Source organism: Haemaphysalis longicornis, unplaced genomic scaffold (genome assembly GCF_048455015.1).
Source record: "Haemaphysalis longicornis isolate Haplotype H1 unplaced genomic scaffold, Haemaphysalis longicornis Haplotype H1 scaffold_4, whole genome shotgun sequence".
Taxonomy (NCBI): domain Eukaryota; kingdom Metazoa; phylum Arthropoda; class Arachnida; order Ixodida; family Ixodidae; genus Haemaphysalis; species Haemaphysalis longicornis.
In genome coordinates, this window is record NW_027526361.1 from 115,029,028 (window position 1) to 115,055,966 (window position 26,939).

General features: G+C 53.5%; 1 protein-coding gene across 7 annotated transcripts in view; it reads left to right on the forward strand.

Moving 5' to 3' along the window:
* The window catches only part of LOC144179285 (uncharacterized), a 237,133-nt gene that overhangs the window by 183,865 nt on the left and 26,329 nt on the right, over positions 1-26,939 (forward strand). For 5 of the 7 annotated variants that reach the window (XM_077707578.1, XM_077707583.1, XM_077707581.1 and 2 more), the window contains 3 exons: positions 20,166-20,610; positions 21,293-21,690; positions 24,625-25,697. In XM_077707578.1, the coding sequence (XP_077563704.1) occupies positions 20,166-20,610; positions 21,293-21,690; positions 24,625-25,697 (1,916 nt within the window). Of the gene's footprint in view, positions 1-19,097; positions 19,503-20,165; positions 20,611-21,292; positions 21,691-24,624; positions 25,698-26,939 lie in introns of those variants that run through there. The other 2 variants (XM_077707584.1, XM_077707579.1) reach the window with 2 other exon arrangements.

Sequence of the window (26,939 nt, forward strand, 5' to 3'; positions counted from 1 at the left end):
AGATACCGTACATAAACTGTAAAGACAGGACTTCGGCGTTCAGGAGAAACCAAACACAACTCGCAATGCCTTTCTGCCTTTGTATTCTGCACGCATATGCTATACATACATAAGCAGGTGAACCCACAGGAAACGCAGTTGTCAACTTTCCTTTGTGGCGTCAGTCGTTCGTTTGAGTAAAAAGAAAAAAAAGGGGGGTTGGGACGCAAACGCTCAACACCTGAAAATATCTGCGATTGCGTTTATTCCGTGATTTCGTTCCAGGTCTATACCCACCACTGCGATAGCTTGGCGTGCGCTGAAATTAGACGACAGTCCGGTTACATTTTGACCCGATGGGTCCTGTCTGGGTTGAGGTGGGACAAAGTGCATTACCATTTCTGAGGCTGCCTGATTTCTTTTTTCCAAACCCTCACACGCTTTCTGTTCATTTCCAACTCAAAAAGACTGTATTGTTGCATAATTGTAAAAACTTTTGTTTCTGCTTCCTCTAAGGCGTCAGCCTCCACTTATGTAACTAAGTGTCCACTCATTCAATGATGCAGAGCCTTGCACTGCGTGTAACCTTTCAAAGGGGCTCTCATTGACAGAAGAAACGCCAGCGGCTGTTATCTAATGACTCATCTTGTGCATACAATATTTTTTACATTTACGTTATGAAGGAGGCGGCGACCGTTACGACTGGAGCAGATACGCGTCGCAAGGCTAGAGCCTTTCACCACGTCTAAACAAGGCGACAATAAACGTACTCGCATTTGACGCCGGGCAACGGTTGTGATGCGTTGTCGTCGGTGACGCACGTGAGGTGAGGAAAGCGGCGAACCGCGGAGACCTTTTGTTGGCGTTCGAGCACCCTACCAAGCCCCAATTGTTTTACCGACATGTCCAAACGCCATTGTTTGCGTACACAGGTTTTGTAGGTGCGCGGACTGACAAAAGCAAGCGAGGGAAAGCCAAAACACCGTTCGAGTGCCGATCATCAACGCAGAGGTGTTCCCGTACAGGCCGCGGAGAGGCTCCGTCAGGCGGCGCAGCTGTCCCGAAGCTCGGGGCGTACAGACCACATATGCGCACGTAATGAGGACAAACAAAAACGGGAAGCGTTCTTTCGTATTACGTAACACTGTCGATGCACGGCATGCCTGTTTTTTCTTGGCAGTCAGTCAATCGCAGCGTGCAGTTCAGAAAGCTTAGAAATGCGCAGGCTTTGTGTTAAAACTTCGACCAAAGTTCGCCTTTTTTTTTTTTTTTTTTCTGTTCGGGAGGAAACAAAATGCAGCAGGCTAACGCAGGATAGAAGCGACTGGAAGTCATCGGCCCCACAGCAAACATCCTAGGCGTGGTGACGGCGATAAGGACGACGTGGACGGTGACGATAAAGAAATCAGGCTCCAGTCTTGCCGCGCCTTGGGTACAAAGGTTTCTGACCGAGTTGGAAGCGCAGATAATCCTACTCGGGTTGCACCGATTAGGCGTAGACCGGAAATGTGAAGGAGCACGTTAACCTCGCCGCGCCCAGCTCTAGTCCCCCGTGGATGGCACGATCTTCCGTCTCTCGGTTTCTGAAACTGGGGGAAAAGCGGCAACATGTCCCTCCCGCCCCTTTCTCTTTCCCGTACAATTTTCTGCAACAGAGACGGAATTCTCAGTTCTGTCCATTTCATGACCGTTTGAAATAGAGTATTTCGAGCCGAGGGCCCTGATTGGCTGAAGGCAGACGAGCCGGATGTGACGCAGCGCAAACAAGGCGGGGCGTCGGTTTCTGTGCGTGCCATTTGTCAGTGGCCCCGCAAGCGCAGCTACGTCACGGCTGAAGTGGGCGCGAAGTGGACATTTTTTTTAAACATGCACCAATCAGAATGCCGTCTTGGATCCCGGCGTCATTCGAAACTGTTAGCCTGCGTAAAACTCGCAGCTTATAATTCTTATAATTGGCGGAACCCCACGCTGGGGAAGCACAATTTCAACTGACACAGGAACACCAGGTTAACCCCCCTCCCCATTTTTTTTCTTTGTCCGTGCGCTCAATGCTTCACCGTCACAAGTTCAGTGAATTCCGGTGCTTCTTCATGCAGTAACGGAAAAGGAAGATAAAATCGAATATCTATTTCATTCGACAGCTAAGCGAGGCCTGCTCTCTGTTGCACATGACGCGTGAAACCGACGATGCCTGGTGTCGGTTTCCCGCATTTAAAGACAATGTGCGCCCGCCATGTCTATTTGTGGATATCAGGTGTTTCGGAATGCCTTCGAATGCATTAACGAACGCGGCGTTCTTCAATGCGAAAACGAGCAGGCGATTGATAAAAAGGAAACAAAAAAAGAACTAACACAACAGGAACGTCGGCTCCATAAATGAATGTCCGTCTTAGTTGTGACGTCCGCGCCAAGTGGTAGCCTGTTTTTCCCTTCCGGGCGTATCCCCTCTTCGCTGTGTCCACATTCGTTATCGTTGTCGCATTGTCGCTCGCCCCGCGGACGTTTCCAACCGGCCGAAGGAGCGAGGGGTCATTGACCCTCAGCTTTCCGTTCCCATACTCCTCAAAGCGCGCCGATATTCGCGTTGCATGCTCGGCGGTCCCTGAGTGGTCGAAATTAATCTGTAGTGGCTTTCGCGCGCGGTTTTGCGTTTATCGACGTATGCAAATTCGCGCCGGCAGGCTGCGGCGGCCGCTGCCGCATGGCGCTCGTTTAACCAGTTCGGTACGCTGTGCTAGCCAAGCCGTGCCTTGGTTGGTCATTATGTGCGAAGGAACGGCGGCGTCATAAATCTTGCGCGGCCATTCTGCGGGCTCTGGTCAATTTGTTGTCGCCGTTCGCTTGGGTCTGCTGCACGGGACAGACAAGCAGCTGGTGCTGCTACCTAGGGCGGTTTGCGGCCCGTTTGATGAACTTTGGGTGTCGTTAATTTGGCGTCACGCTGCCGAAAGACCCCGAACGACGATTACTCGCACGTGGTTCGTGAAACGACGCGCTGAAGGCGGCAACTGATCACACGGTCATATAGACGATGTCTGCATGCTGCGTCCTGCTTTGCTCTACGACGGAAGCTCATGCTGCGGAGATTGAGCACCTTGTACTATTAGCAGGTTAATTACTGGTTAGTTAATTACTTTGGGGAGACTGTTGCGGTGAAGAGAGCTTGAGTCACCTCCCCTGTTTTAGGTTAAAGTTGACAACAGCAGTACTTTCCCACCCGTGCTACGCAGCGGCATTGTGAAGGGTTTCGGATGTACTTGGGGGGCCAATGGGGACTTTTTGAACTGCAGCAACCGTTTTACCTCCTAAACGAGAAACTGCTGAGGTGTGGCCTTTAATTGAGCACGTCATATGCAGGGCTATTAGTCTTGCCAAGGGGTTTGCTGTAGTGGCTCGCTTGGGTACTTCATGACCTGCGCTTTTCTCTTTTTTTTTTCTTTCTCAATTCACATTAAAATTTGGAAGTGTGGCTAGAGGTCTGCCGGTTACGCGTTGCTGAATGGAAGCTTGCTCACAGGTGCCCAGCTGTTCTTGAGCCCTGTACCAAAGAGAACAGTATCACCCCAATAGAAAATGTGTTCGTTTACCCAGCACGTGGTAGGGAGCGAGCGGCAAGCAAGGCAGTGCGGTATTCAGAGCGTTCTCCCATAGCGTAAAGCAGGCCGCCGGCAGGCGCTTTGCTTTGCACTGCGGGTCAGCGCGGTCGAATGCCGCTGTTCGCCGATTCGCTAGCGCGCCTTCTCCGAACTGGGCGCGCTCCGCCGCCTCGTTCTGCCGCTAATGAATATTGGCAGGCAGGGCAGGCTGGACTTGCACAACACAGCGTGATCGCTGCTGCCCGCAACTTCCTGCACCGCGTGCGACGGGTGCTCCCTCCCCCCTCCCCTTTTCTTTGACAGCTCCGGTCCCGCCCGTTTCTTTCCCCCGCTTGTCGGCGAACGCCATTGACGTGTTCGGCCGAATGCACCCCGCGCGGCTCCGAACGGGAGCCGAGCTGCTCCTTGTGCAGCGCTAAAGGGAGTGGCCCCTTTACTCGAGCAAGAGAAACTGAATCCGCAGGGGGCGGGCGACGGTGACCGAATCGAATTTAGCGGCCACGATGGAGATTTGGGTCGGGTAACGAACGGGATCGTTGTGAGCAGAAATTACGGAGCTTCGCGACTTTCCGATGTGAGTAGCCGCCTGGGTTCTCTCCCGTTGGACGCGAAAATGACAGTGCTTTGAGCTTTCTCGACGTTTCTACTCCGCCCGGCGCGTTTCCGTGATCCCTTTTCGAGAATAATCGGCTTCCAGCTCGCTGGCATCCGATAGAGCTTGACCGGTCCCGCTTGTCCAAGCGCACGTGTGTGTAGCCCAAGTAGGCCGCACCCTGTGCTTGGCGCTAGCACCCAGTGCAATCTGATCTGACTTTCAGGCCAGCAGAGGCTGTTGCTGTGCCTGAGCCCGTTCAATTATTAAACCTCCCTCACACCAAGTCTGTAGCAGGAGTGTAGCCGCCGTGGAGGAGGAGGCGGGTTCGGTCCCGGCGGCCTTTTTTCTGTTGGGGGCGGAAAGCGAAAACGCTCGTGGGTCGAGATTGGGGTGCACGTAAAGATCCCCAGGTGATCCATGCCTCATAATGGCCCAGGCGTAGATCGGGTGCGTGAGCGACCTTTTCGGGGGTGGGGTGTAACAAGTGAAGAGTCCCAGAACCGCGCATGAACATCTCAGAAAGCCGCTTTTAGCTGGATGCTGTTCGAATGGACGAAAAACGGGATGGGTAAGTTAGACATCGCCATTCCCAGTGGCGGTAACTTACCGACCGTCTGTCGGCTGCAAAGCCTTGATTAGCAACGGGACCAAGTTTGCCGCTGCGAACAGCGGCGTCGTGTAAGCACGTTGTTTGGTTTGAGAGAGAGGGGAGAAAGCTCGCCGGTGTGCGCTCGCTAGACGTGAAGAGCGCACGCAGCTGAAGTGGAAGAGCGCTGACAAAGCACGCTAACACAAAGGACGACTGCACAAGACTACGCAGTCGTCCTTGTTTAGTAGCCGCTATGTTTGCGTCGCTTTTTCGCAGTGAAAGCGCCTCTCCACTTCAGCTGTGCAGCATCAACTAATCCCACTAAAGCCCTATTATCAGTTACCTATGCACAGGGGACGTGGGTTGTTCTTGTTTGCTAAAATTGCGCGTCCAAAGCGCGAGCTGTGGCCGGGTGTGGTATTGGAAGGTGCGCGTTCCAGCGATGCACGGCGCATTGTGGAGGCCTGTCCGGCTCGTCGGGAAAGGATTGCTCTGCTCTGCGCGTCGCTCGGGCCGTTGCGTGGCCGTTCGTAGCGCGCGCGCCGCGGTGTCGCAACGCGGGAGCGTGCCGGGCTCGTTCGTCGAACCCAGCGTCGTCCTCGCGGTGGGGGGAGGACAGCTTTGTTGCCGAGGCGCCCGACAGAAAGGTCGGCCGAGCCATTTATCGGTCAAGGTCGCCCTATCGATCCCTCGCTCGCGCACACCATTGCCGCCGCAGTATCCCTCCTGCCGGACTGCTCGCTGCTGCACCACCGTCGCCGCGGCGGCAGTGCGCCGATGACGCCCGTCCGAATGCAGAGTAGCGACGCTACTGCTGGCCGGCTGCTGATCACTTTAACGTTCGAAACATTCCGGTGGAGGCGGAAAGCGCCCGTGTGTTCGAGATTTCGGCGCACGTTAAATTCCCCCGGTTAAAAAATTAATCCGGAGCCCTCCACTACGGCGCGCCTCATCGCCTGCATTGCATCGGCGCGTTCAACCGCAAAATCAATCAATCAATCGAAATTTTAACATTCTTTTATCCTTGATAGTACGTTGAACAGGCTTCGGGTATTAATTACATGTCATTGAATGTTTAAGCGCAAATCTTGCCATCCTACTCCGATTTTCGCACGAATAAGTAGTCGAACCCCTTTCTACATGGTGCTAATTTCGCCAGCGAATTCGCAACTGCGGCGCCGCTCGTGCAAAACTATCTATTCTCGTTGCTGTGGCAAATTCGCAAATGTTTGGAACAGTCGAACTTCTCCTGTGAACGCTCCTCGGCATTTTTTGTCGCAGCACAAAAAATATGAAAATAGGTCGTTCTGCCGCACGAGAGGCGCCTCAGCTGCGAATTCGCTGGCGAAATTCGCACCTCGTAGAACGGGCTGGTTCTACGTGGTGGGAATTTACCTGAGAATTCGCACTGTGTTGCCGCCGAACCTACGAAAATACGTCGTTTCCGGCTTCGCAGATGCGAATTCGTCGGTAGAATAGCTCCATGCATACTATGACGGGCTTGGTGCTGTCAAGTCACTTGCCCTTGACTCTTTCGTGGTGGAGGCAGTATTTGTCCCGTCTTTGCCTCCGAATTCTCCTGCCCGTTTTCATAACGTTAAAAAGACAAGGTCAGGCCGAACTCGTTTACTGTTTGCTAATAATCATATAACTGTCCATATTGATATCCTAAAAAGTTTGGTTAATCAGAGCGCTTCCCGGAGTTTTTTTTTTTTTTTTTAATGAAACTCGTAGGCACTCACTAAACGTTTTTTGGCGGTTTTCCGCGAAGGGTTCGCGGATGTTGCGCCTGTGTTCCGCTGGACGTTGTGCATTTCAGACGCATTGCTCAACCTGATTTGTCAGTGACACTTATGGACGCGGATTTTGGATTTAGCGTGCTGAGGATCTGCCTCTGAAGGGGCGTGCTTGGAACCAAGGAAGTGCGTGCATCGCTCGAGCGTTCGTCTTATTGCGCGCACGTGTCCGGATGAATGCAGTCACCGAATCACTGTTCGACTGACTACTCACCTCGAGTAGGACGATCTTCCGTTACGGGATCTGAGAGGTGAAGTCTCCATGCCGCAACTGTACCCCAATGGGACGGCACGTTTAGGGCGATAAGAACAAGGCTAGCTTGCATATTTCCGGCCGTAAGGTCTGCTCTAAGCGTATTTGCGTTTCACGGGCACCAATTGATTCTGGAAACAGCCGTCGTTTCGCGATGTTCAAACAAGCGGCGAGACTGTCGTGAGGAGCGGCAGAAACGCGGCACAGTCCATCGATCGGTGAAGTCGCTTACGGTCAGTGGCTTCTAGCGAACGCGACCACGGATTCCCCGTGACTCATTATGGCACTGCAGGTAATTGGGCGTTCGCCCTGCACGGTATACGAGGCGTGACCGAACCTCTGCGACCGTGTTCACGGTGCGGTATTCACTAAAATCTCTCTGACCTGTGCGGTCTCCCCTCACTGTGCGCTTTACAACTGCCTGTGTGAAACTCAACTCCTAATCAAGCTTGGCTGCATTGGCCGGACATCCATGCTATCTCGCGTTTGGTAATGCGCTTCTTTCAGGTACAGTCTTTGTCAAAATTTCCTAGGCGAAGCCGTAACGCGCAGGCCGCAAAAAATTCAATGTGCAGGCTTACGTCCCGACCGAGGCTGAAACGTTTTATGCTGGGAAGCTAGAGAAAACTCCTTTTGTTCTCCCTGTCATAAAAAAAAATTTCATCACCTTGAAAGGTAAAGCTTGATCTTTGAGTTCTATGTGGTCCAGAGGGCTTAGGATTGGCATAGAAAATTTTGCCAAAGGGTGTTCGTGTGTTGGCTCTTTCATTGTTTCTCAATTTCGCGACTGTTTGTGTACTCTGGGTTGAATATATCAGTGGCAGACAATAGGATTGCGGAGCGGGTTGGGAAAAAGTGCTGGTTGCGTCCGCATTTATCCTTTCAATCGTTGACTGCACACACGCTACTTATCGGCGGGACTTCTGTTTTGTGTTCAGTCACCTTCAAGCCTTGCGCGGGGGGGCGCTACGCACCGTTCAATTTCCAGACTCCATAGCTTGAACATGCCTCGTCGTTTCAGTCTTGGAACGAGTGCAGTATGTTTCACTCGCTATAAGCTTGCGTCGACATTCGTATTTATAACGTGCGAGGAAATGAATTGCTAGGGTTAATTAAGAAAGACGCGTGTAATGATGCGCAGTTTGTGACCACGTATAAATTGCTATAAATGTGACGGGCTCGCTAAAGCTCGCTTCGATCCGTGCTTTATTCCAGTAAACGCGGCTGCGGATTTCCCGTGACACACCGTGTGCTTCGTGCGGGGTATTTCTGCCAGTAATCGACGGTAATCGAACGTTCGTGGTCCCGTATTGCACTACAGGGAGTGTAGTACGTATAGCGAACTGCCTCTTTCGAAATCGCTGCCGTAAACCTGCCGCGTTTTGGACTTTTTTTTTCTTCTCTTTTGTCATTGTTTAGCGTAATTCGCGCGTCACCCGGCGTCGCCATGGCAACGACGCCGTGAAATAAGTAAAGAGGTCTCACCTCGATGCCGTAAGGGTTTTTCTCTGGTCTCACTTTCCGTTTTTTTTTTTTTTTTTCCTTCTTCCTCCAGCGCTACCGCGTACTTTCTCAAAAAGCGAAGACAGGGAGCGAAAAAGCAACGGGTCAACGGTGGGGCGAAAAGAGGAGACGCGTTCTCCCGGCGAGCGGGATTCGGCGCCGGGGCCAGCGAACTGCGCCCTGGTAGGCGCCCCCGAGGGAAATACCGGCGAGCCGCGGATCGAGCGGGGCCGCGTGGCGAAAAATCGATGTCTGCCCCCGGGTCGTTCTGGCGTATGAAGTCTGCTGCGCCTCTCGGAATGTGCCACCTCTCCTCCCCCTCTCTCTCTCCCTCTTTGTGCTTTCGCGACCTTCTTCTCTTCGGTATCCTGGAACTGATCGCTCAGCCTCCAGGAATTTCGTATGCTGGCGGCTGGGCTGCAGTCCCGGGCGCTGCCAGGTTTATAACCCGGGCCTGCCCAATCGACCCGCGTCCTGCGGGGGCTCCACGTGGCCTGTGCTGCGGCGAACCTTGCGCGTATGATGCGTTAGCATTCTGTGGTTGCCTGCCTCGGAAAATAGTGCGTCCTTCCGCAACACGCCGCGCTCTGTAAGGACACGGAGGGTCTTCATGCTTCTCTACCAAACAGCTAATCTGTCCCCGAAGGGATGTCTTCCCAGCAATGCTATTGTGTACAGCTCTGAAGGCTACTTTAAAATAGCCCGGTGTGTAGCAGTCAAGCCCACTGCACAGTGACTTGGTTGTGCTGCAGTTGGCTTTCCCACATTGCTTCAATGTACTGCTATGAAGCTTGTCTCTGGAAAAGAATGCCGTCTGGGTAACGAACGTCCGAGAGTCGCGCCAAAAAAAAAAAAAAAAAAAAAAAACACAGCAAACATACGTAAGAAGTGCATCCTTTCGGCTTCAGCGCACCGTTCTTCTCTAAACTGTCTGCTCGCGTTGGCGGTCCCGCGATTTGTTGGTCTGAAGCGAATTGGTCGAACTTTGATTTCAGGCGGCGTCGCGTTTTAGACTCTTAAAGCACTGTTCGTCGATCATTCCGTGTCGTCACATTGGTTTTCGATGTGTTTCAGCGCTACCCCGATCTTCGACATTTTAATGCTCAGCTATTGCATTATTAATACTGCCTCCGTAGCTGCGAGGCTGAGTTTGTCGGATAAACGCGCTAGCGATAGTTCCGCTCTGTGAAGGCTTTGCCGAGTGAGGTTGTCACATCTACCGTCAGTACATCGGCGGTTAGGATTTGAATGCGGCGAGCGCTGAAAACTTTCCGCTCATGCGCGCACGCCGTCTCTAGGGGCAGCGCCGCATGGTGGCGCTACAGTAGTTTTTGATCACGGTCAACGCCGCCGGCGACGCCGGCTTTTCTGCTAAACGTGAAAAAAAAACATGGGGTCTATTCGTTTCACCTGCACCACGTGAACCAGTTCAGGCGGTGCAGCACTTCGCCGTTCGTTTCAGTGGTGCAGCTCGCCGCACCTGAACCGCGCCGTTCGATTCACCGGTGGTGCCGACGGGTGCAGGACGAGTTCACGGCTTTGCCTGCACTCCCTGCCGAGGAGGTGCAGAAGCAGACGACAAAAGTGCAGGGCTGGTTCCGCAAATGGCGGAACCCACTTTGCACCGCTGTGAACTGGTTCAAGAGGTGCAGGCTGAATCGAATAGACCCATGGTGAACCGCAGTGAGGCTTCCTGCTTCTGTTTTGCTCTAACAGTGTTTTGCTAGGGTCTGTATTCGCCCACGTGTTTTCTGTATCCCGAAAGCGGGCAGCGCTGCGTGCCGACCTCATGATGTTTTGGGCCAGCTCTCCAGTCGTATCGGTTAAGTCCAGTTTGTGGACACCGCAGGCAAAGCCGCCTGGCGCAGTGGGTGCGATAAGATAGCTGCAACAGTGTGACGAGCTCGGTCGAGTGGGCAGGACTTAAAACCAGCGCAAACACGGCTTGCGGAACTGTCAACAGAGCTGGTCCTTTGCTTTTGTTTTTCGTTTCGTGCTGCTTCGCGTTGCTTTCTGAAATGACGAGCGAGTTTACCTTCGGATTATTACTGCTATCAGCCCAAGGGCACGTGCATAGAGAGCGCGGTGCCTGCCCAAGTCGCAAGCGCTGAACAGAAATCCGTGATGGTGACTGCGGGGGTGCTGTGCGTGTGTAGGTGCGGTCGAAACTTCCGTTTAGATTCTGACTTGCACGGGGTTTGGGGTCCTGTATCGGACGTCGAATTTCAGACAGTGTCGCGACCTCTGGGATCTTGGACAGAGTGGAATCTTGGGCATTACGCCCGTACCGAGATCATACCAACTGTCTCGGACATTGGTGGAAAGTTTGCGATTGCTCATTACTTCACCGTAGGAACTTATAGCGCGAGAATTCAGGCAGGGGACGAACGGGACAAAGACAAGCGCTTGTCTTTGTTCCGTCCGTCCCCTGTCTGAATTTTTGGGCTTTAAATTCGTACAGTGGATTACCGACTGTTTGGGCTGCTCCTCCTGGTTTAGGAGCTGAGTTCACGTACGTAAGCGCCTTTTAGGACAATGCTTCTGCAGGTGTCGTTGGACTTACAAAGTTGCAGAGGAGTTACAGCTTGTCAGAACTTTATGGAGTCCTCCTCCCCCCTCCCCCCCCCCCACTTTCGTCGTACCGCGCCATCATTCTTTTTCTTTTTTTGAAGGCTCTGGGGCGTTTGCATTCCCGAACTGCTTGTGCCATTCGGATGTCTATAGAAAGAAATGCATCTTTGTGCACCGAATGTGCAGATGAATTGGACGTATTAAACGTAGTGCATCGCCCAATCATCCCTGCCCTTTTTTTAGCTGTGGCATATACGGGATATGTTATCTTATCCGGTTGCCTTTTTCGCTGTTTGGAACTGTAGTAGCGGACGCACAGGCGCGAACAAGTGCCGGGCGCAATGGACAAGCGCATCCCCCCCCCCCCCCCCCTCTTGCTTTTTCAGCGACGGACTGGGCAGATAAGGCCCCTGGCGCGTCGGCTCTGCGGCTGACTTCAAGCCGGTGAGATAAAGCCGCCGAGATGCGACACCACTGACGTCATTCCCGTACGAGCAAAACAACATATAGAAAAAGCTGGAGCTATTGTGCGTTTAGTTTCGTTTTTTTTTTTTTTTGTGTGGAGGAACAGAGGAAAAAACGCGGAAACTGACGTGGCTCTTGCGGCTGCTGCCGTGCTGAGTCCTCGGTTTCGCGCCATTGATTCTCGCTATCGGTCTGGTGCTTCACGCAGCGAGAAATCACGTGCCCAGGCGGTGAAGGAGAGAAGAAAAAATCACGGAATCTGTAGTTTCAGCGTGCAAAAGCTGCGCATGTGCGCCTCTTGGAAGGGGAAAAAAATGACACAAAATTGAGGCGTAAGGTGCTGACTTTACGCTTGTGCCTATGTGCTCGTACAGCGGCGATCGCGGGTCTCAGACTTGCGCCGACCGAGACCGCGTCTCGAACTGTACAGGGAGGAAGCCTAAAGTGCCTGACGCGAATATAATGAGCAAAAGCTGCCGAAAACTGTTTCGCGTCTGTTAGCTGCAAGGTGCTTTTTACGTTACCCGATTAGGAAGAGAATATCGGGTCTTCTTCGGCGCAAATTTGAGACCCAGTCAGCTCTTTCGTGGGTGCAAATTCACCCTTGGGGAATGTCCCGCCGCATGTGGTAGAGAACGGAGCAATCGATTGTGGCTCTAACGAACCGTTGTTAACTTCGCCTCCGTTTGAACATACCCGAGCCTATTATCTACTCAGCCTGAAACAGAATTCCAGATTCGCGTCGACAGAGAGCACCCGACCTTGGGGCACATGCCAGGGGGCCGTGTTGAAAAGCTGCGGTATAATTCCGAAATCTCGTACAGGGTGCAGTTAAAAAAAAACAGTTGGCGATTTCAACCGGTAAAGTCCCTGACTGCATGGAATTGTTCTCTTTTTTTCTTTTCGAAAAGTTTTGCGTGTTTTGGTTCATATTTTCGTGTTCGCATTTCATTTTTTCCATGACTTTACATTTTATAAGAGCCGGACCTAAGCCTGGGTCAGCTCGTAGTTCGCACCCCGTTGTTACCGTACGAATCCTGCGAACGCCTTCAATATATGTGCCGAAGTTCTACTAGAGCGAACAGAACGCCAACCCCTGTGAATTCCGAAGGCGCTGCTCCTCCGCGTCTTTAAATACGGCCTGTCTGGGGAAGTTACCGCTTGTAAAATCAACGAGGTCTCTCGTCGTCGGCCACATATCGAGCCTGGCACCACGTGGTGTTGCGGGTGCCTCCGGTTGTCTACAATAGGCCGCCGTGTGCCTGGGCGTTGAACCCGATACCGCGCGCCCGTGACCGGAACGTGCGCTTGGACACTTGGCGGTAGCGTTACCGTCGGTCGCTGCATTTCATGAGTAGGGTCAGGAGGCGTTTGAACAGTGCTGACTAGCAAAGCCGTTGTCTGCACTCGTGGATGTGGGCAAACAGCAATCCAGCTGCCTGTTGTCACGGCTGCCAATGCGATCGCTTATCGTCCCGTTCGATCTCGTTCTCTTCGCCGAAGGACCGCGGCGAGGCCACGCCGTCGACTGGAGCGAGAGAGAAGCATCCTTCCGCGGCCTCGATGGGCCTTGGGAGAAGCAGCCGACGGCACACTGGAAGTCTGAAGGGCGAGGCCAGTGTCGGTGGCGGGATCGGCGAGTTTATTGTAGCGTAAGCTACACTGGCCGAGGTTGAGCGGTTTCGCGTGTGCCGTGAAGGGCCATTCTGCGCAAGCTCGAGAATCATTGGATTGGTTTGGATCGAATCGGATTGGTTTGGATTGCATTTAATTTGGACTGGATTGGATTGGATTAAAATGGATTGTGTTGGATTGAAATCCAATTCAATTGGAGTACGGGTGCTGCTGGTGCTGCTGAACCGAGCTAAGCCACTGCTAATTTTTTATTGTGGCGGGAACGCGAGGTTCGCCCCCAAGGGTTTTTTTCCTTTTAGTCGCGTAACCGTGCTTGCGGCGACCGGTTTTAGAGCGCACCATTCCAAGCCTTGAGGATTGGATGGTTGGTGACAAACACGGATGCACCGGAGGGCTGCTACGCTACGCGCTGGGCTTTCTTGACCATTTCGACGTCTGCCCGCCTCGCCCGTGCCTCTTCGTGCCCTTGCGCATGGTTCTCGCACCAGAGCGTAGAGCCGTGGTGCGGGCCACGACCCTGACGTGGAAGTCCCGGGTTTGGGCACCAGCCGCGTGCTCGGGAACTGGGGCGGTGGTCACACACAGACGTGTTTCGGTCCGCTTCATTTGACTGCGGCTTCGCCGACCCTGGGAACGAATGAATGAAAGCTTTGCTAAAGCCAAGCTCTCTATGTCTCACTGGTCGGAGTCGAACCAGGGTTCCTCGCGTCAGGAAGCCGACGTCTGTCCGATTGCGGCACGCTCGAAACAGTTCGGATTCGAAGGGGTGCGTGGACGAGCAAAAATTAGACGTGTAACGAGGACGACGGTAGAACGCGAAGCTTTCTGTGTGCGAAATGAAGGGCGAAGGGTCCAAGTCAACGCCGCTGCGATACAAAGCCCAACTACGTGCGAGTCAAAGTCCATACTCGGACTCCTGAGGAATCCTTCACGAAGAAAGCTTCGCGTTCAACCATCGTCGTCGCTAGCAGAGGGGTGCATGATTTATTATTATTATTATTATTATTATTATTATTATTATTATTATTATTATTATTATTATTATTATTCCGAGAGAGGTCCGCTGGGTTGCCTGTCGTGACTTCTAAGGTGGTGCCGTTGTTCTGTGTGGCCTAAGTTGGGTTCGAGTCCGGGGCCTTAATTCGGTCTCCCTCTTCGATGGGGTGCTCAGTAGTGTTCGATGGAGGCGATTAGCGTTATTTGGTCTTCCCGCGATGAAAGTTCCGTGATGACTTCTCCTGGTCCTGTGTTGCGCTCGCCGAAGAGCCGACCGCAGTCCAGCACTTCCTGCCATTTCGAGCATCGCGAAAGTGGTCTGGCTGCAAGCTTATTCGCGAACTTCAAGTGCTTCGTGAACTTCGTAGAGCTTTGGGAGCGCTACTGCGGGGTATCAGGCAATGGGGAGACAGTAGGTAGTACGGTGGCACCAGGCAGCGGCACCCGCCGACGACGATCTCCGCACGGCGTCTGGTCCTAGCAGGACAAGACACACAACACGTAGGGCGGCGGAATCGGAAAAGGAATCGTGAGTGTCATGAAGCACATTTCGTTGTCACAGCCGTTGCCACATTCAGTAGGGACACCGACCGTGAATGCGGGCGGTGATTGGCTAACCGCTGTACATAGGGTACATAGGTGTTAACCCCAAAACAAACTCCAGTGTTTAGTTTCCCCGTTTTCTTCGAAAATGGCCACTTCATTCAAGTGTCTCGATTGGTGGTACAGTACGTGCACGCTGCGCTGTACACAGCAGGCGCATTGTGCTCGCGTACGCCGTGCTTCGGAACGTTGGTTCCGGTTGTCTTTTGGAGATCGCATTTAATTGACTTGCCAGCAGTGAGCACCGCGGAAATTAAGCTCCCTAGCATTACTGTTCCATTGAGGAAGCATTTGAAAAACGTGGGGCTCAAAAGAAAACGAAAATTTTCGTTAAGTAAAAACAGGAATATGCACTTTGAACAAAAAAAAAATCGAAAACGCTGAACCATAGTTATGCGTGCCGTCCAGTGTGTCCCTGGACTTAGACTGCCTGCGGTCGGCACATGCCTCGACCCGTGCTTTGCGTATCGGCTGCTATCCGTTTGTGTGCGTACGACTGCCGTGTGTGCACGGACGCTCTTTGTTCTGGCGAGCTCACAGTGACGACTTTTGAGCTTTGGGGTAAAAGGGGAAAAAAAAAAAAAGACGGCACTGTTGCTTAGCAACCCTCTATCGTACTCCGTTCCGCCCGAGCAGCCTTTGCTGCGTTGCACGGTTTGATGACCTCGGCGCTGTACCATTTTGATGCGCCGCCTTTGAGAAAACGCGCTTCGATCTGCCCTCACTGGCGAGTGGCCGACGAACTTTATCGCGCTGCTTGAGTGCTGCGCGATTACAGTACAGGAAGCAGGCGACGACAACAACAACAGGACAACACGAAGAGCGCCCGCGTAGACTCCTTTTGCCATTTGTCGCTATCTCTTATCGTCTCGTGTGTTTGCCTTTGGATGTGCGGCTGCGTGGAAGAGCATCGGGTGGATAGGCAGACTCTGTGCCGCCGAGCAGCTAGCAACTGGAGAACTGCTCGTTAGATGGTACAGCGTTGCTTCGGGAAACAGCCTTTGTCGCAGATCGACTGGGCGCGAATTGAACTCAGTGTTGCTCTAACAAGAGCCTATAAGCTTGCTACGCCTCATAGCTTACTAAAAGGCGAAGCTTTTAAAGTCTCACTCATGGCGTATGTGGCGTCAAAAAGTCAACTTTCTCTGACAGTGGTGATGATCGTAGGTGAAGTGAAAGAAAAAGAAAACGCTTCCTGTGGTCGGATTCGAACCGGGGTCGCTGGCGTTACGGTATGCGACGTATATCCGATTGCGCCATGAGAGGGTTGTAGCAGAGCGGAGAACTGGTACCGGGGCGACAACCGGTACACCTGCGCATGCGCGCAACCAGTTTTTCCGCCTCTGCGCTCGCGCCGGTCGCCTACCGGGTACCCTACCGGTACCGGTTCTCCGCTCTGCTACAACCCTCCAACGTCGAAGCCGTTTGGATTTGGAGAGGGGTGGTGCATGGACGCGCGAAATTGAACTGAAAATCGTGTACCCCATCGTCTGACGACGACGACAACGGTTGAACGCGGAGCTTTCTTCGCGCCAAATCAATCGGCGAAGGGTCAAATTCAAAGCCGCTGCGAGTCAAAGTCAAAGCTCAACGAACCAGTCCGTACTGCTGCGAGTCAGTCCAATCAGATGACCGAGGAATCCCTCATGCGAGAGAGGGAGAGATAATTTTGAGAAAGCTTCGCGTTCAACCATCGTCGTCGTTAGTCGGAGGGGTGCATGATTTTTTTTTTCGACTTTACATAGACCGTCTATTTTTCGCCAGCCTTGGCAATACCTCGGGGAACTCTCAAATTAATGTTGATTTTCCCGCAAGCGGGCGCTGATGGATACCGGGCGGCATACGGTTGTCTTCCTTCCTTCTCCCTTTTTTGGTACCGGAAACACGTATTCGCCACTACGCCATGGTCGTGACCCCCGCCGCGGTCTTCAGTGGCGGTAGAGCCTAGCATTCTTGTTCGCTATCTTGACACGTGGTGAAGCACCGTTGTCAGCTGCCCGGAGGCAAAGAGTAGACTCGAGCAGCGCAGGACAAGGGCGGGTGGAGGTTTGTGGGAGAGTCCATCGTCCTGCAGTGGGCCTCAGTAGGCTGTCGTTGGTGGTGTTCGCGGTTAGTTTCTTATGCACCTAGGCCTGCAGAGTAGTTGTCAGTATCGTTGTTGTTGTTGTTGAAGTGGTACAGCGCAAAAGTGTTGGAAGGGCGCTGTACCACTTTTAAAATAACCCCCTCCAACTCGCCCACTGTCCGTTTTATTTGTGTGGCTGTTGTTGCAACTTTTTCGTTAAAAACGCTGCCTTTCGTTCGAACAGTGCTAAGCATTCCGCCTATGTGCACGTGAGAACTTATCGACCGAAGCTCTCGGCCGTCGGCGGATTTTGTTGTCTTTTCGGGCACGCAGGAAAAAAAAAAAAGAAAAAAAAATGAAGAGCTCAGCGGCGCCTCCTCTCTCGCCCCTCGTTTTTAGGAGAATCGCGGAGCGTCACGCGGAAAGCGGAAGTTTGCGTTTATGCGTGCCTCTGTCGCTGGGGCCGTTACGACTCCCCGCGCAGGCGTCGGGGGAAGGAAGTACTGCGCTGAAGTTGTGTTGGGCCGCCTCCGCGGGTCAACAACCCGTGTACTGAAAACTAAGGGCCCTTGACGGACTTTACTTCAAACAGTGCACTGGTATACAGTTATGTCTAGTCTTAGCTCGTGCTGTGTAGGACTCGACAGAGTAACCAAAGCGGCTCATGAGAAAGCTACATCCCTCTCGAGCAAGCAAGCATCCCCGGCCAAATCACCCACCGAATGTGGATGTATCTTGCTTGGATATTTCGAAGCATTGCTTACATAGAACGGCCTGAACAGTCCTTTGAAGTTTTCTCCTTTCTATCTCTTGACTGTGCACTTCGCTAGCGAAGCGGCGTTTTTTCTAATCCCTGGGAGTTCAATGGTATACTCGGTGACAACTTAGGAACGGCAGCGGTAGTTGCCGCTGTGCCTTATCACCGTAGCCGGATGTTTCCCCCCGCGCGGCGCAAGTAGGGCGTTACTGGGAATATTTTGAACATGGCGTGAGCCGTTCCCGTGATTTTTTGGACTTAATATGCTTATAAACGACTCAAGTGACGACAAACAAACTGCGTGAGACAAGGCAGACGATATCACGCATTCATAGCAAACCCCCTTTCAAAACGCGCGCGCACTGACGTCACGGGTGCGGCGCTTTGGCGGAGTGATACACTACATGAGGTGGTGCCGATCTTGAGTTGTAATACGTGCCTGAGGAGGGCTGTTAGCCAGCACTTTACGCACGGACATGAACTTTTTAGAGAAAGAAGGATAGCGTTATGCCGTTATCATATTGACGAACTGGGCAGTGCGGTTTGAACGTTTGATATACGCGATTTCGTGTTTGAAACGGATGCGGTTATGCCTTGAATGACGTAACGTGTTGCTGCAAAGCTGTCTATTTAGTTATCGCAATGGAAATAGAAAGTAACCGCTTGGCGCAGATGCATTGTGGGCGAGCTGTTGACCAAAGCTTGGACTATATTATGTTGTGGTTGGCGAAAATGAGTACCGTTACCAGCCTCAGTTGAGGTACACAGCCCCGGTAACTGTTATCTCGCGAGGGCTAAAACGTTTCCGTGCTGCACGTAACTAGCGATGTCGCACCTCCATTTACGCATAGCACATATGCAAAGCACAGCACGAATAACAAGTAGCCGTATGCGTTTTGGGTTCGGGTTGGTCGCTCCGAAGCTCGTTATTCTTTCGAAAACTGTACTCCCAGGGGTCACATCCTTACAAGCTTAACTAAAGACCCGCCCTAGGAGACGCGCCCGATAGCAGCAGAAGGCGATTCGGTCTTTCGTAAGCAGCTCTCAACTAAGGCACCGCGTTAGTGCGAAACGCGTGGCGCCCTCCCTGCAGTTTCCGGTGGTTGGCGCAGTGCGAAAGTTCTCCGCGACATGGGAAGATCGAAGGCAGAATCAGCATGCGACGCGCGTTCAACTCCTGAGCCGCAGAACCTCGGTGCAGCGGGCGCGGTGTTTGTGCCCGGGGCGGCTCGGAGAGGGGGGCTCTTATCGCGAAAGCGTGGTCGGACTCCCAGCCAGCGACGGCCGAGGGTAGCGCGGAATGCGGGTTGCCGCCGCCGTGATGGAGCGGCCCCACCGGTCGGCTGGCTGGCCGGCGGCGGCGAGGGACGTTGACCTCTCGGCTGCAGCAGCGCCGTGTCTCCGCCGCCGCTGCTGCTGCGCCCGGATATTCCGCTCGGCTGGGCAGCCAGCGTCTCGCTTGACGCCCCCCTCTCTTCGCCGCCGCCGCTACCACCGTGGTGCACCATTGTACGGGGCTCTGCTGCGGCACCTTGCAGTTTGAGCACGCGCGTCGGCCCGTAGTTGTTGCACGTTCGTCGAACAGCCGTGCCACCAGCTAGGATGCTGTAGCGTGCGGGCGAAACTGGCTTGGCCGAAACTATCGAGTCGCGACACTGACGGCTGGGAAACGCGCGCACAGCCGAAAACCGGTCGTCCTATTTGCTGCACGGAACTAAGCGGCGCCGAGCTATGCCTGCACACCGCCGTGCAGGCTGCCGCTGCGCGGCCGCCGCCGACATGGCCGCCTTCTCGGCCCGGTAGAAGTAGGGGTAGCAGTTGAGGTTGGCATCGCGAGCGACCACTGACCGGGCGGCGACCAGCTGCGATCTCTCATCCAAAGGCTACGGTAGATGGGACCCGCAGTTGGGGGCACTCGCCAGTTCGGTGCGCCCCCGGTTTTGCCTCCTCGCGACCGCCCTAGCAACAAGTGGCGGCGATACGGGCCGCCGCTTCCCCGAGAAGCCCGACGCCTTCGAGGACGTGCCCTCTGTGGCGTGCGTCACTGGAGCCAGTCGGGAGCATGGTTTCGGAGCTCGAAGTGAACATCATCGCCGCCAGTGCGTGTCAATTGAGCTATAATAGCAAAGCGGAGAACCGGTCCTGGTATGGTACCCGGTACACCTGCGCACAACCAGTTTTGTTGCCTCTGCACACACAGAGTGGCACCGGTCGGCTACCGGGTACCGTACCAGGACCGGTTTTCCGCTCTGCTATAACTTTCTATTACGAGAATGGTTTCTGATGATGATGACGCTTAGTGGCTTCCCCTTTGTAACAAACAGGGTGGCGTCGCAGGGAGCATCAACTCGGCCACCAGTTTAGGGTTAATTTCGGTGCCTTTACCCAGATTGTTGTTGCATTTCTATTCAGTTAATTTTCGTGGGAAGTATGTGTTCATGATAGCATTCTAGTCTCGGGCGTGACCTCAAGATGCATCTCTGAGTGGAGGCTAAATTAGTGAAAAGGTGCACAGGTGCCATCATAAGTAATTGGAACAAGGATTTGTGAATATCGCAAAATATTTGTCTTACTGGCTTTATGACAGTCTTACGGGCTTACACTCCCTTAAATGCACACCAGTGCAGCCAGGCAGTATTCTGGAGAAGAAATTCCTGTAAATTTGCGACACTGCGTTGCCCTTACTTTTGACAGGTACCACCCAGGAGTGTGTTGTGGGGGCGTACCCTCACCCGAGTCTTCTTGTGCTCTTGTGGCTGCAGGCGGGCCCGTCCTGTGTGGAGGCGGAGGATGGCGAGGAGGAGGGCCGCGAGGAGGACTGCTGCTGGCCCGCGGGGGGAAGCGGGGTGCGCCGTCCCATGAACGCCTTCTTCCTGTTCTGCAAGCGGCACCGCAGCGTGGTGCGCGAGCGCTACCCGCACCTGGAGAACCGCGCCATCACCAAGATCCTGGGCGAGTGGTGGGCCAGCCTCGAGGCGCACGAGAAGCACACCTACACCGAGCTGGCCAAGCAGTACAAGGAGGCTTTTATGAAGGCCAACCCGGACTTCAAATGGTGCAAGATGCCCACCCTGCCCACGCGGTCGCCCGTGACACGCACTAAGGGCGCCACCACCAAGGGGGCAGACACGCTGCGCTGGAGCCCCCCTGACGAGCAGACAAACTGCCCCCCGCGGTCGGACATGCCGCGGCTGCCCACGCTCACCAGTGCGTCTCTTCTGCTCCTTCCCCTACCTCTCTTTCACTTTAGGAGGGCGCCAGGTTTGGTTGACCACAGGGTTCACGCGAAGCTAGGGGAATGTCTAAAACAGCTCCTTCACGTGCTGAGAGTGGTGTTGTCGCCAGCGAGCAGGAAAATATGGGATGTCACAGGGACTGGATGTGGGCTCCATTGTGTGGACACTAACTTACAGCTGTGAGGCCAGGAGGGAAGCACTGCGAAATTATGCAGGGTTGCGAAGCTCGCATTATCTCGGTAGGCAGTTTATCTAAATTGCTTATAATGTACAATGTGTGATCTGCAGTGTGTTGCTGACGTGGGAGTCGTAACGGCAAGCACGGCGTTAAAGTGACGTTTTCTGCTTTCCGAGCAGTAATTTTTGATGTCTGCAGTAATATTTCTGCAAGCATCTGTTCTAGCGGCAGAAAGTCGACGTGATGAGTGTTCTTTTGGGAGTGCACTGAGGGTGTTAGCAGCTGCACAGTACTTGTGCCTTAGAACATCGGTTTCAGGAGTCAGGATTTGTTCACGGGAGTAGGGGTTTCGTATATCATCTAAACCTTGGAGCGTAGCAATATGGGAGTCGCAGCTAAGCCAGCTTGCAGGTTGCTGTGTGACACTGTGGTTTCTCTTGTGCTTGCTCGGTTGACGTGTGTCTCACCGTTGTAGCCTGGCGCCTTGCAGAGGACCCCCTGAGTGTTTCGAGGCAGCACAACAGCAGCAGCCCCGTGCTGCAGCAGCAGCAGGCTGCCCCGCCGGACGAGCTTCCGCCAGCCAAGCCCATGACTGAGTCAGGGGGCAACGCGGCCAGCGAGCCGGCAGCCGTGGCCAACCCGGCGCCACCAAACAACCCCCCGCCGATGAGCTGCAAGCCCCCGAAGAAGCGCTACCTGGAGAACCTGGAGAACGGCACGTACGGGGGCGGGGCCGCGGGCAGGCTCAAGTCGGAGTCGTCGTCGTCGCCCTCGCCGACCCCTTCGCCCGTGCCGTGTGCCCCGCTGCAGAGGGCCGCTTCCACAGACCAGCAGACCAACAACGCCTGCTCGGCGCTGCTCGAGCTCGCCGAGGTGCGTGTCGGCGCTGTGTGCAATCGTGCGAACACTTTGGCCTTGCTGTGTGAACCGGGCAGGCATAGGGGGAGGCACGGTAGAAAAAAAAGAAGGCTTTGATTGCACCCTCATGGATGCTTGGCAGGCACCTGCCAAGCCAGCCTCAACAGGGATGGTTTTCTGGCTATAATGGGTTGGACGTAATTCTTGCTGGGGGAAGTGTGCTATGCTACGCCATGTGTCCCCCTTTCCGGCTTTGTTCCCTTGGTTCTGTCAGGCGTTGTCGCCTGTGGCTCTCACAGGCTGTCACCACGGTACCCACTGCCAGGGCCCTCTTGCCTAACTTGCGATACCTCCTCCCTTTGTTGTCTCACTTAGATCTCAGCAGTGTCCCTCTTTTGTTGGTGCACAAATGAGGCACTGTTTCGAGCAGTGCGTGCATCAGTCTCTCAACAAATGCACAGACTGATTGCACACTTGAGCTTGCTGTACGGAAACCATAGAGTCAAATATTGGGCCCTGCAAAACAGATTGCAGTGTTATCGGGACAGCGTTTACATTTCATACTGCCTTCATCTGTGTGAAGGGGAAAAGTCTATGCCAGCCATGTCAGTTTTTAGCCTCTTCTTTGCACCGCACAATGAAGTGAAAATACAGTGGAATCTCGATGATACGATTCTGGGTGATACGAATTTCTGAAAAGTTCTGGCGAAATCGCATTGTTTCCAACGGGAAAAATTTCAGCTATTACAAATGGACCGGCGCTACCCGGCGGATGATACGAACGAGCCAGCGCAGCGCCTGACTGCCGTGCGAGCAAGCGACTGGGAGTACGGGCTCTCCTGCCCTCTTTGTTGCTCTTTCTCCAGGAACGGCCGGGCTGTTGTTTTCTGCTCGTGATAACATGCCGCACACGCCACGGGCGCGCTGTCGCCACCGCGGAAACACCCACAAGCTGCGCACAGCATGGCCGGCGGCAGCTTTGGCCGTGAAGTGGTGCGGGATGGTCCAGCGGCCGCTAAAATGCCGCTCAAGGCACACATGATGTTTCTTGTGTGGTGAAGGAGCTGATAATGTTGGCAAAAACTGTACTATCATCCGCCCAGTTAGTGAAAGCGCCCATGAAATATCTGCCGGGATAGTAAGCCTAAACATCTCCGGCAGAGCCAGCCCGATTTCTCGAGCACTTCGAAACTGTTGCCATGAGGCATGCGCCTCCCCATTGGCGTAAGTTGTCAGGCTCCTCCCACTGCCGCGTGTGAGAAGCTGCCGCGGGCGTGAAAAAATTGCGCACGCAACACCCGTGCCTCAATTGCGTGAAAAAACGCGCCATGCGGTTTGCGGTGTGTAGTGAGCTTGGGCACCGCAAATGAGGAGACGAAAGTATAAAAAGGTCTGCTCAGTGACATAAAGGTTTAAAAAAAAAGGCAGAAAAACATCACGCGAAAGTAACAAAAGAAAAACGAAAACTTCTTTTTCGCTAATGCACTCGGCTTAGCAGTGTGGCACCATCTGTTAGTTTTACTTGTAACCGCATACAACTCTAAATTTGTGAAACCCGGCAGCGTGAGTTTTAGTGGAATGTCTCTTCAGTTTTCCATTGCGATATGGTAACGCTTATTGCATCATCTGTTGAATGTTTTGTGAAGCAAGTTGCCTATTATCCTATCTTCTAGAAGTGTGCCTAGAGCTTTCACGAGCGCCCAAACCACTACTAACAAACAAATGAAAAACGTGCATAACATGGTACAAATATAATTTACCTAAGTACGCACCGTAGTGGAAGCATAGCAGCACACAATGCCCTGGATCGAAAGGCCCGGTTTAACGCTCCCATTTTATTCAACTTCACGACGATCAAGAAATGGTTTAGAACGAACACATCGTCATGGTATGCGCTTTGAGGCCGAAGCACAAAATTAACAGGCGATCAATTGCCTCTCGTTTGTCATAAGGGTAACACTCGCTTATTCTGATGTACGGGGGGCAAGCAATTCACTTCACTCTGGCACAAGCCGAGAAGCTTTTAAAAAAAAAAATCGTGCCTACTCTACATACCCAGTGCGCATTGAATCGTCGCTAGTGATAATTTCAACATAGTGAGCTCAGTTCAACCGTGGAAGCTCGCCATCGCATTTCATTGCGGGGTGAACGCGACCACAACACACACACAGCTTCGGCTGCTGGCCTGGGTGCGAAACTTCGTTCGGGCAGACAGCGCTACATGAGAGAGCAAAAAACTTGTTCTATCAGATGCAAATTACTGTCCACAGGAGAGCGAAACTGTGGAAGACCGACGCGCTACTTTCCACCATGATGTAAACAAGGAGATAACAGGCATGTGACTACGCTGAGCCTGCAATAACAATCGCAACCGCCACCACTGCCGCGGCTTGGCAGCTTGTGAATGTCGGCATGGCTTGAATTGTACCTGTACATTTATAATTGGTTATGAAAGTTAACGTGCAAAGACAGATTTTATCGGCTTCGTTGAGACCTTTTTTGCGCGGTTCTCGTTCTGTTGTTCGTCACGTGAGTCCTGGCACATCCGCTCAGTGAGTTGCCGTTTCGTCATGTCTGCTGAGCGACTGATAGCTTCATTTTTTGATCATTTACACGATTATTATCAAGGTACTGCGCCAGAGAACTGGTATATTGGTTTTCTGGGGATGCCAAACTATCTATTTAGACCAACTTTGGTTTGACTTCAGTGTCCCTTTAAGAACACAGTGCTTGCAGTATACATGTGGTATGAGCAAGTGCTATTCATTCCACTATATACACTCAACTGGGAGAGTATTAAAATAAACATATTAGTTGCACAAGTCTGGAGGCGGGGCCAGGGTACACTCCTTGACAATTCAGTGGCCCATTGTGGACATGTTTAGGAGGAGCTCTTTGCCCAGGTTTGGTGGTGTCCTCGCTGCTTACGGGTGCTTTCTTTTTCCAAAGGGATGCCAGACTGTGAAGAAGCCACCGACTGTAGGGGGCCGCCAGAAAGCCAGTGGGGACTGGAATGCCAAGTCCCAAGACAACAGTGGCGGCACCGCGCCGTCGTCGGCCGCGACAAGTACGGCTACGACGACCACCTCCACCCTGACCAGTAGCAGCAACGGCAGCAGCGGCCATTGCGGGGGCTCGGTGCCTCCGGCAGGCTTTGGCCCCATCCCCATGTTCGACGTCAGTGCCGCCAACCGCATCATTGACCAGGCCTTCAGCCAGCCGACCACCACTGCCAGCAGCACCTCGGTGACGCCACCGCCGTTCGCGCCGCTCTCCACATCGTCCGCGACCACCCCGCCACCGTGCTCGGGTGGTGCGCCGGGTGGGGGTTCTTCCTTGTCCAAGTCGGCGCGCGACCGCTTCTTCAACGTGTCGTCGGCGCAAAGCCTGGCGCAATCGCTGAGCCGCTCGGACGACGAGCAGCCGCTGAACCTGTCCAAAGAGCGGCCCATGACGACCATCAAGGCCTCGCAGCAGGACATCATCAACCACATCATCGACAAGTTCCTCTGTGGGCCCAGCAACGTGGAGCCGCTGGACGGCACGGTGTTCTCGGCACACGGCTCGGCACGCCACCCCGACGACAGCCCAGCGGTGCCGGCCGTGGTGGCGGCTGCCATCCCTGGCACGCAGCCCGCGCCAAACGCCGGCTACTACCGGGGTGCCGACGGGGACGACGATGGCGATGACGGGCACCGGAAGGTGGGAGGAGGCAGCAAGGGGGCGGGAGTGCGACGCAAGGCTGCGGCAGGGAGCTCGCCGAACAAGCGGGCGCGCGTGAGTGCACTGCCACCGGCCGACGAGGATGGTGGCAGCAGCCCCGAGCGGGCGCGCAAGAGCCAGCGGTCGTGCAAGGGCCAGCGGTACCAGGCGCTGCTGTCGGAAGGCATGCTGCCGGGATCCAAGGAGCGCAAGGGCACCGTCCGCAAGTCGGACGAGGAAGGGGACGACGAGCCCAGCAGGCTGGGCCCGGGGGGACCCCTGCGCAGGGAAGATGGCGCCAAGGTTCCCCGAAAGAACAGGTGAGAGCACTGGCCTGGCTTGTCTGGAATGGGCGTTACATGGGCTGGCCGAACATCATCTGGCACCAGAGTTCGTCGAAGCAGTGCGGATTAGGACAATGATAGTGCATAATGTTGACAGAGTAGAAAAAAATAAGGTAACTGATTGTGAAGTGCAGAGACGAACCTGAGAGCAGCGTTGGTTCTGCGCCGCAGCAGCCGTAGCAACAGCCGAGATTAGTATTTGCCATAGAATTCCACCCGCCGCGGTGGCTCAGTGGCTAAGGCGTTGTGCTGCTGAGCACAAGGTCGCGGGTTCGATTCCCGGCCGCGGCGGTCACTTTTCTGATGGAGGCGAAAAGCATAAATGCCCGTGTGCCGAGATTTTGCAGATCCCCCGGTGGTCGAAATTAATGCTGAGCCCTCCACTACACCTCGTCAGTGCGTTAAACCCTACAATCAATCAAGCCATAGAATTCCATTGGTATGTCACGTATTCGGAGACAGGGTGCTAGGTAACATATACTGAACCGTAAAATCTACACTGGCACATAGCTCTTAAGGCGCCACCTTAAGGCACCACATAACTCTTAAGGTGCCACACTATATGGCGGCCACCTTTGAAAGAAAGTTTATTGCCAAACTAAAATTATTTCTGCCAGTACCGTATTTACCCGCGTAATGATTGCACTTTTTTTTCCAAAAATATGATGCAAAGTTAAGGGTGTCATCATTATGCGTGGTAAATTTTTCGGGAAAAAGTTTCAGTGCAGAAAACGAGTCTCGTGAACATAATAAACATAACAAATAAAGACATAATAAACCACCAAATGACCACCGAGCAATGCAAAATGCAGTGTTTCAATACGGAACGCACCGGAATTAGGGAATTACGGAACGAGCCGGAAAGGGTTTGCTGTGAGGTGAGAACAGGTCGACCAATAAGTGGTGCTGTCACAGTGTGGGACATCAAGACACGGCTGCCGACACAGCAAGCCGAGCGCGTTTTTTATGCGTTTTGTGAGTACATTATGTGCATTTAGTGAGAGTTTCTTCCGCACCAATAATGAACTCTCGCTTGCCGATATCGCTAATACCACCAAGTCCGCGGCAATAACGTAGCCATGTTCGCTTTGAAAGAGGAGGAAACTAACGTAAGCACGACCACCGTCGTCTAGACTTGGCACACATACGACATGTGGCTGCAGCAAGTTCAAGGTGCGATCGTTGCGCGGGAAATAAAATAAGTCATATTTTGACAAC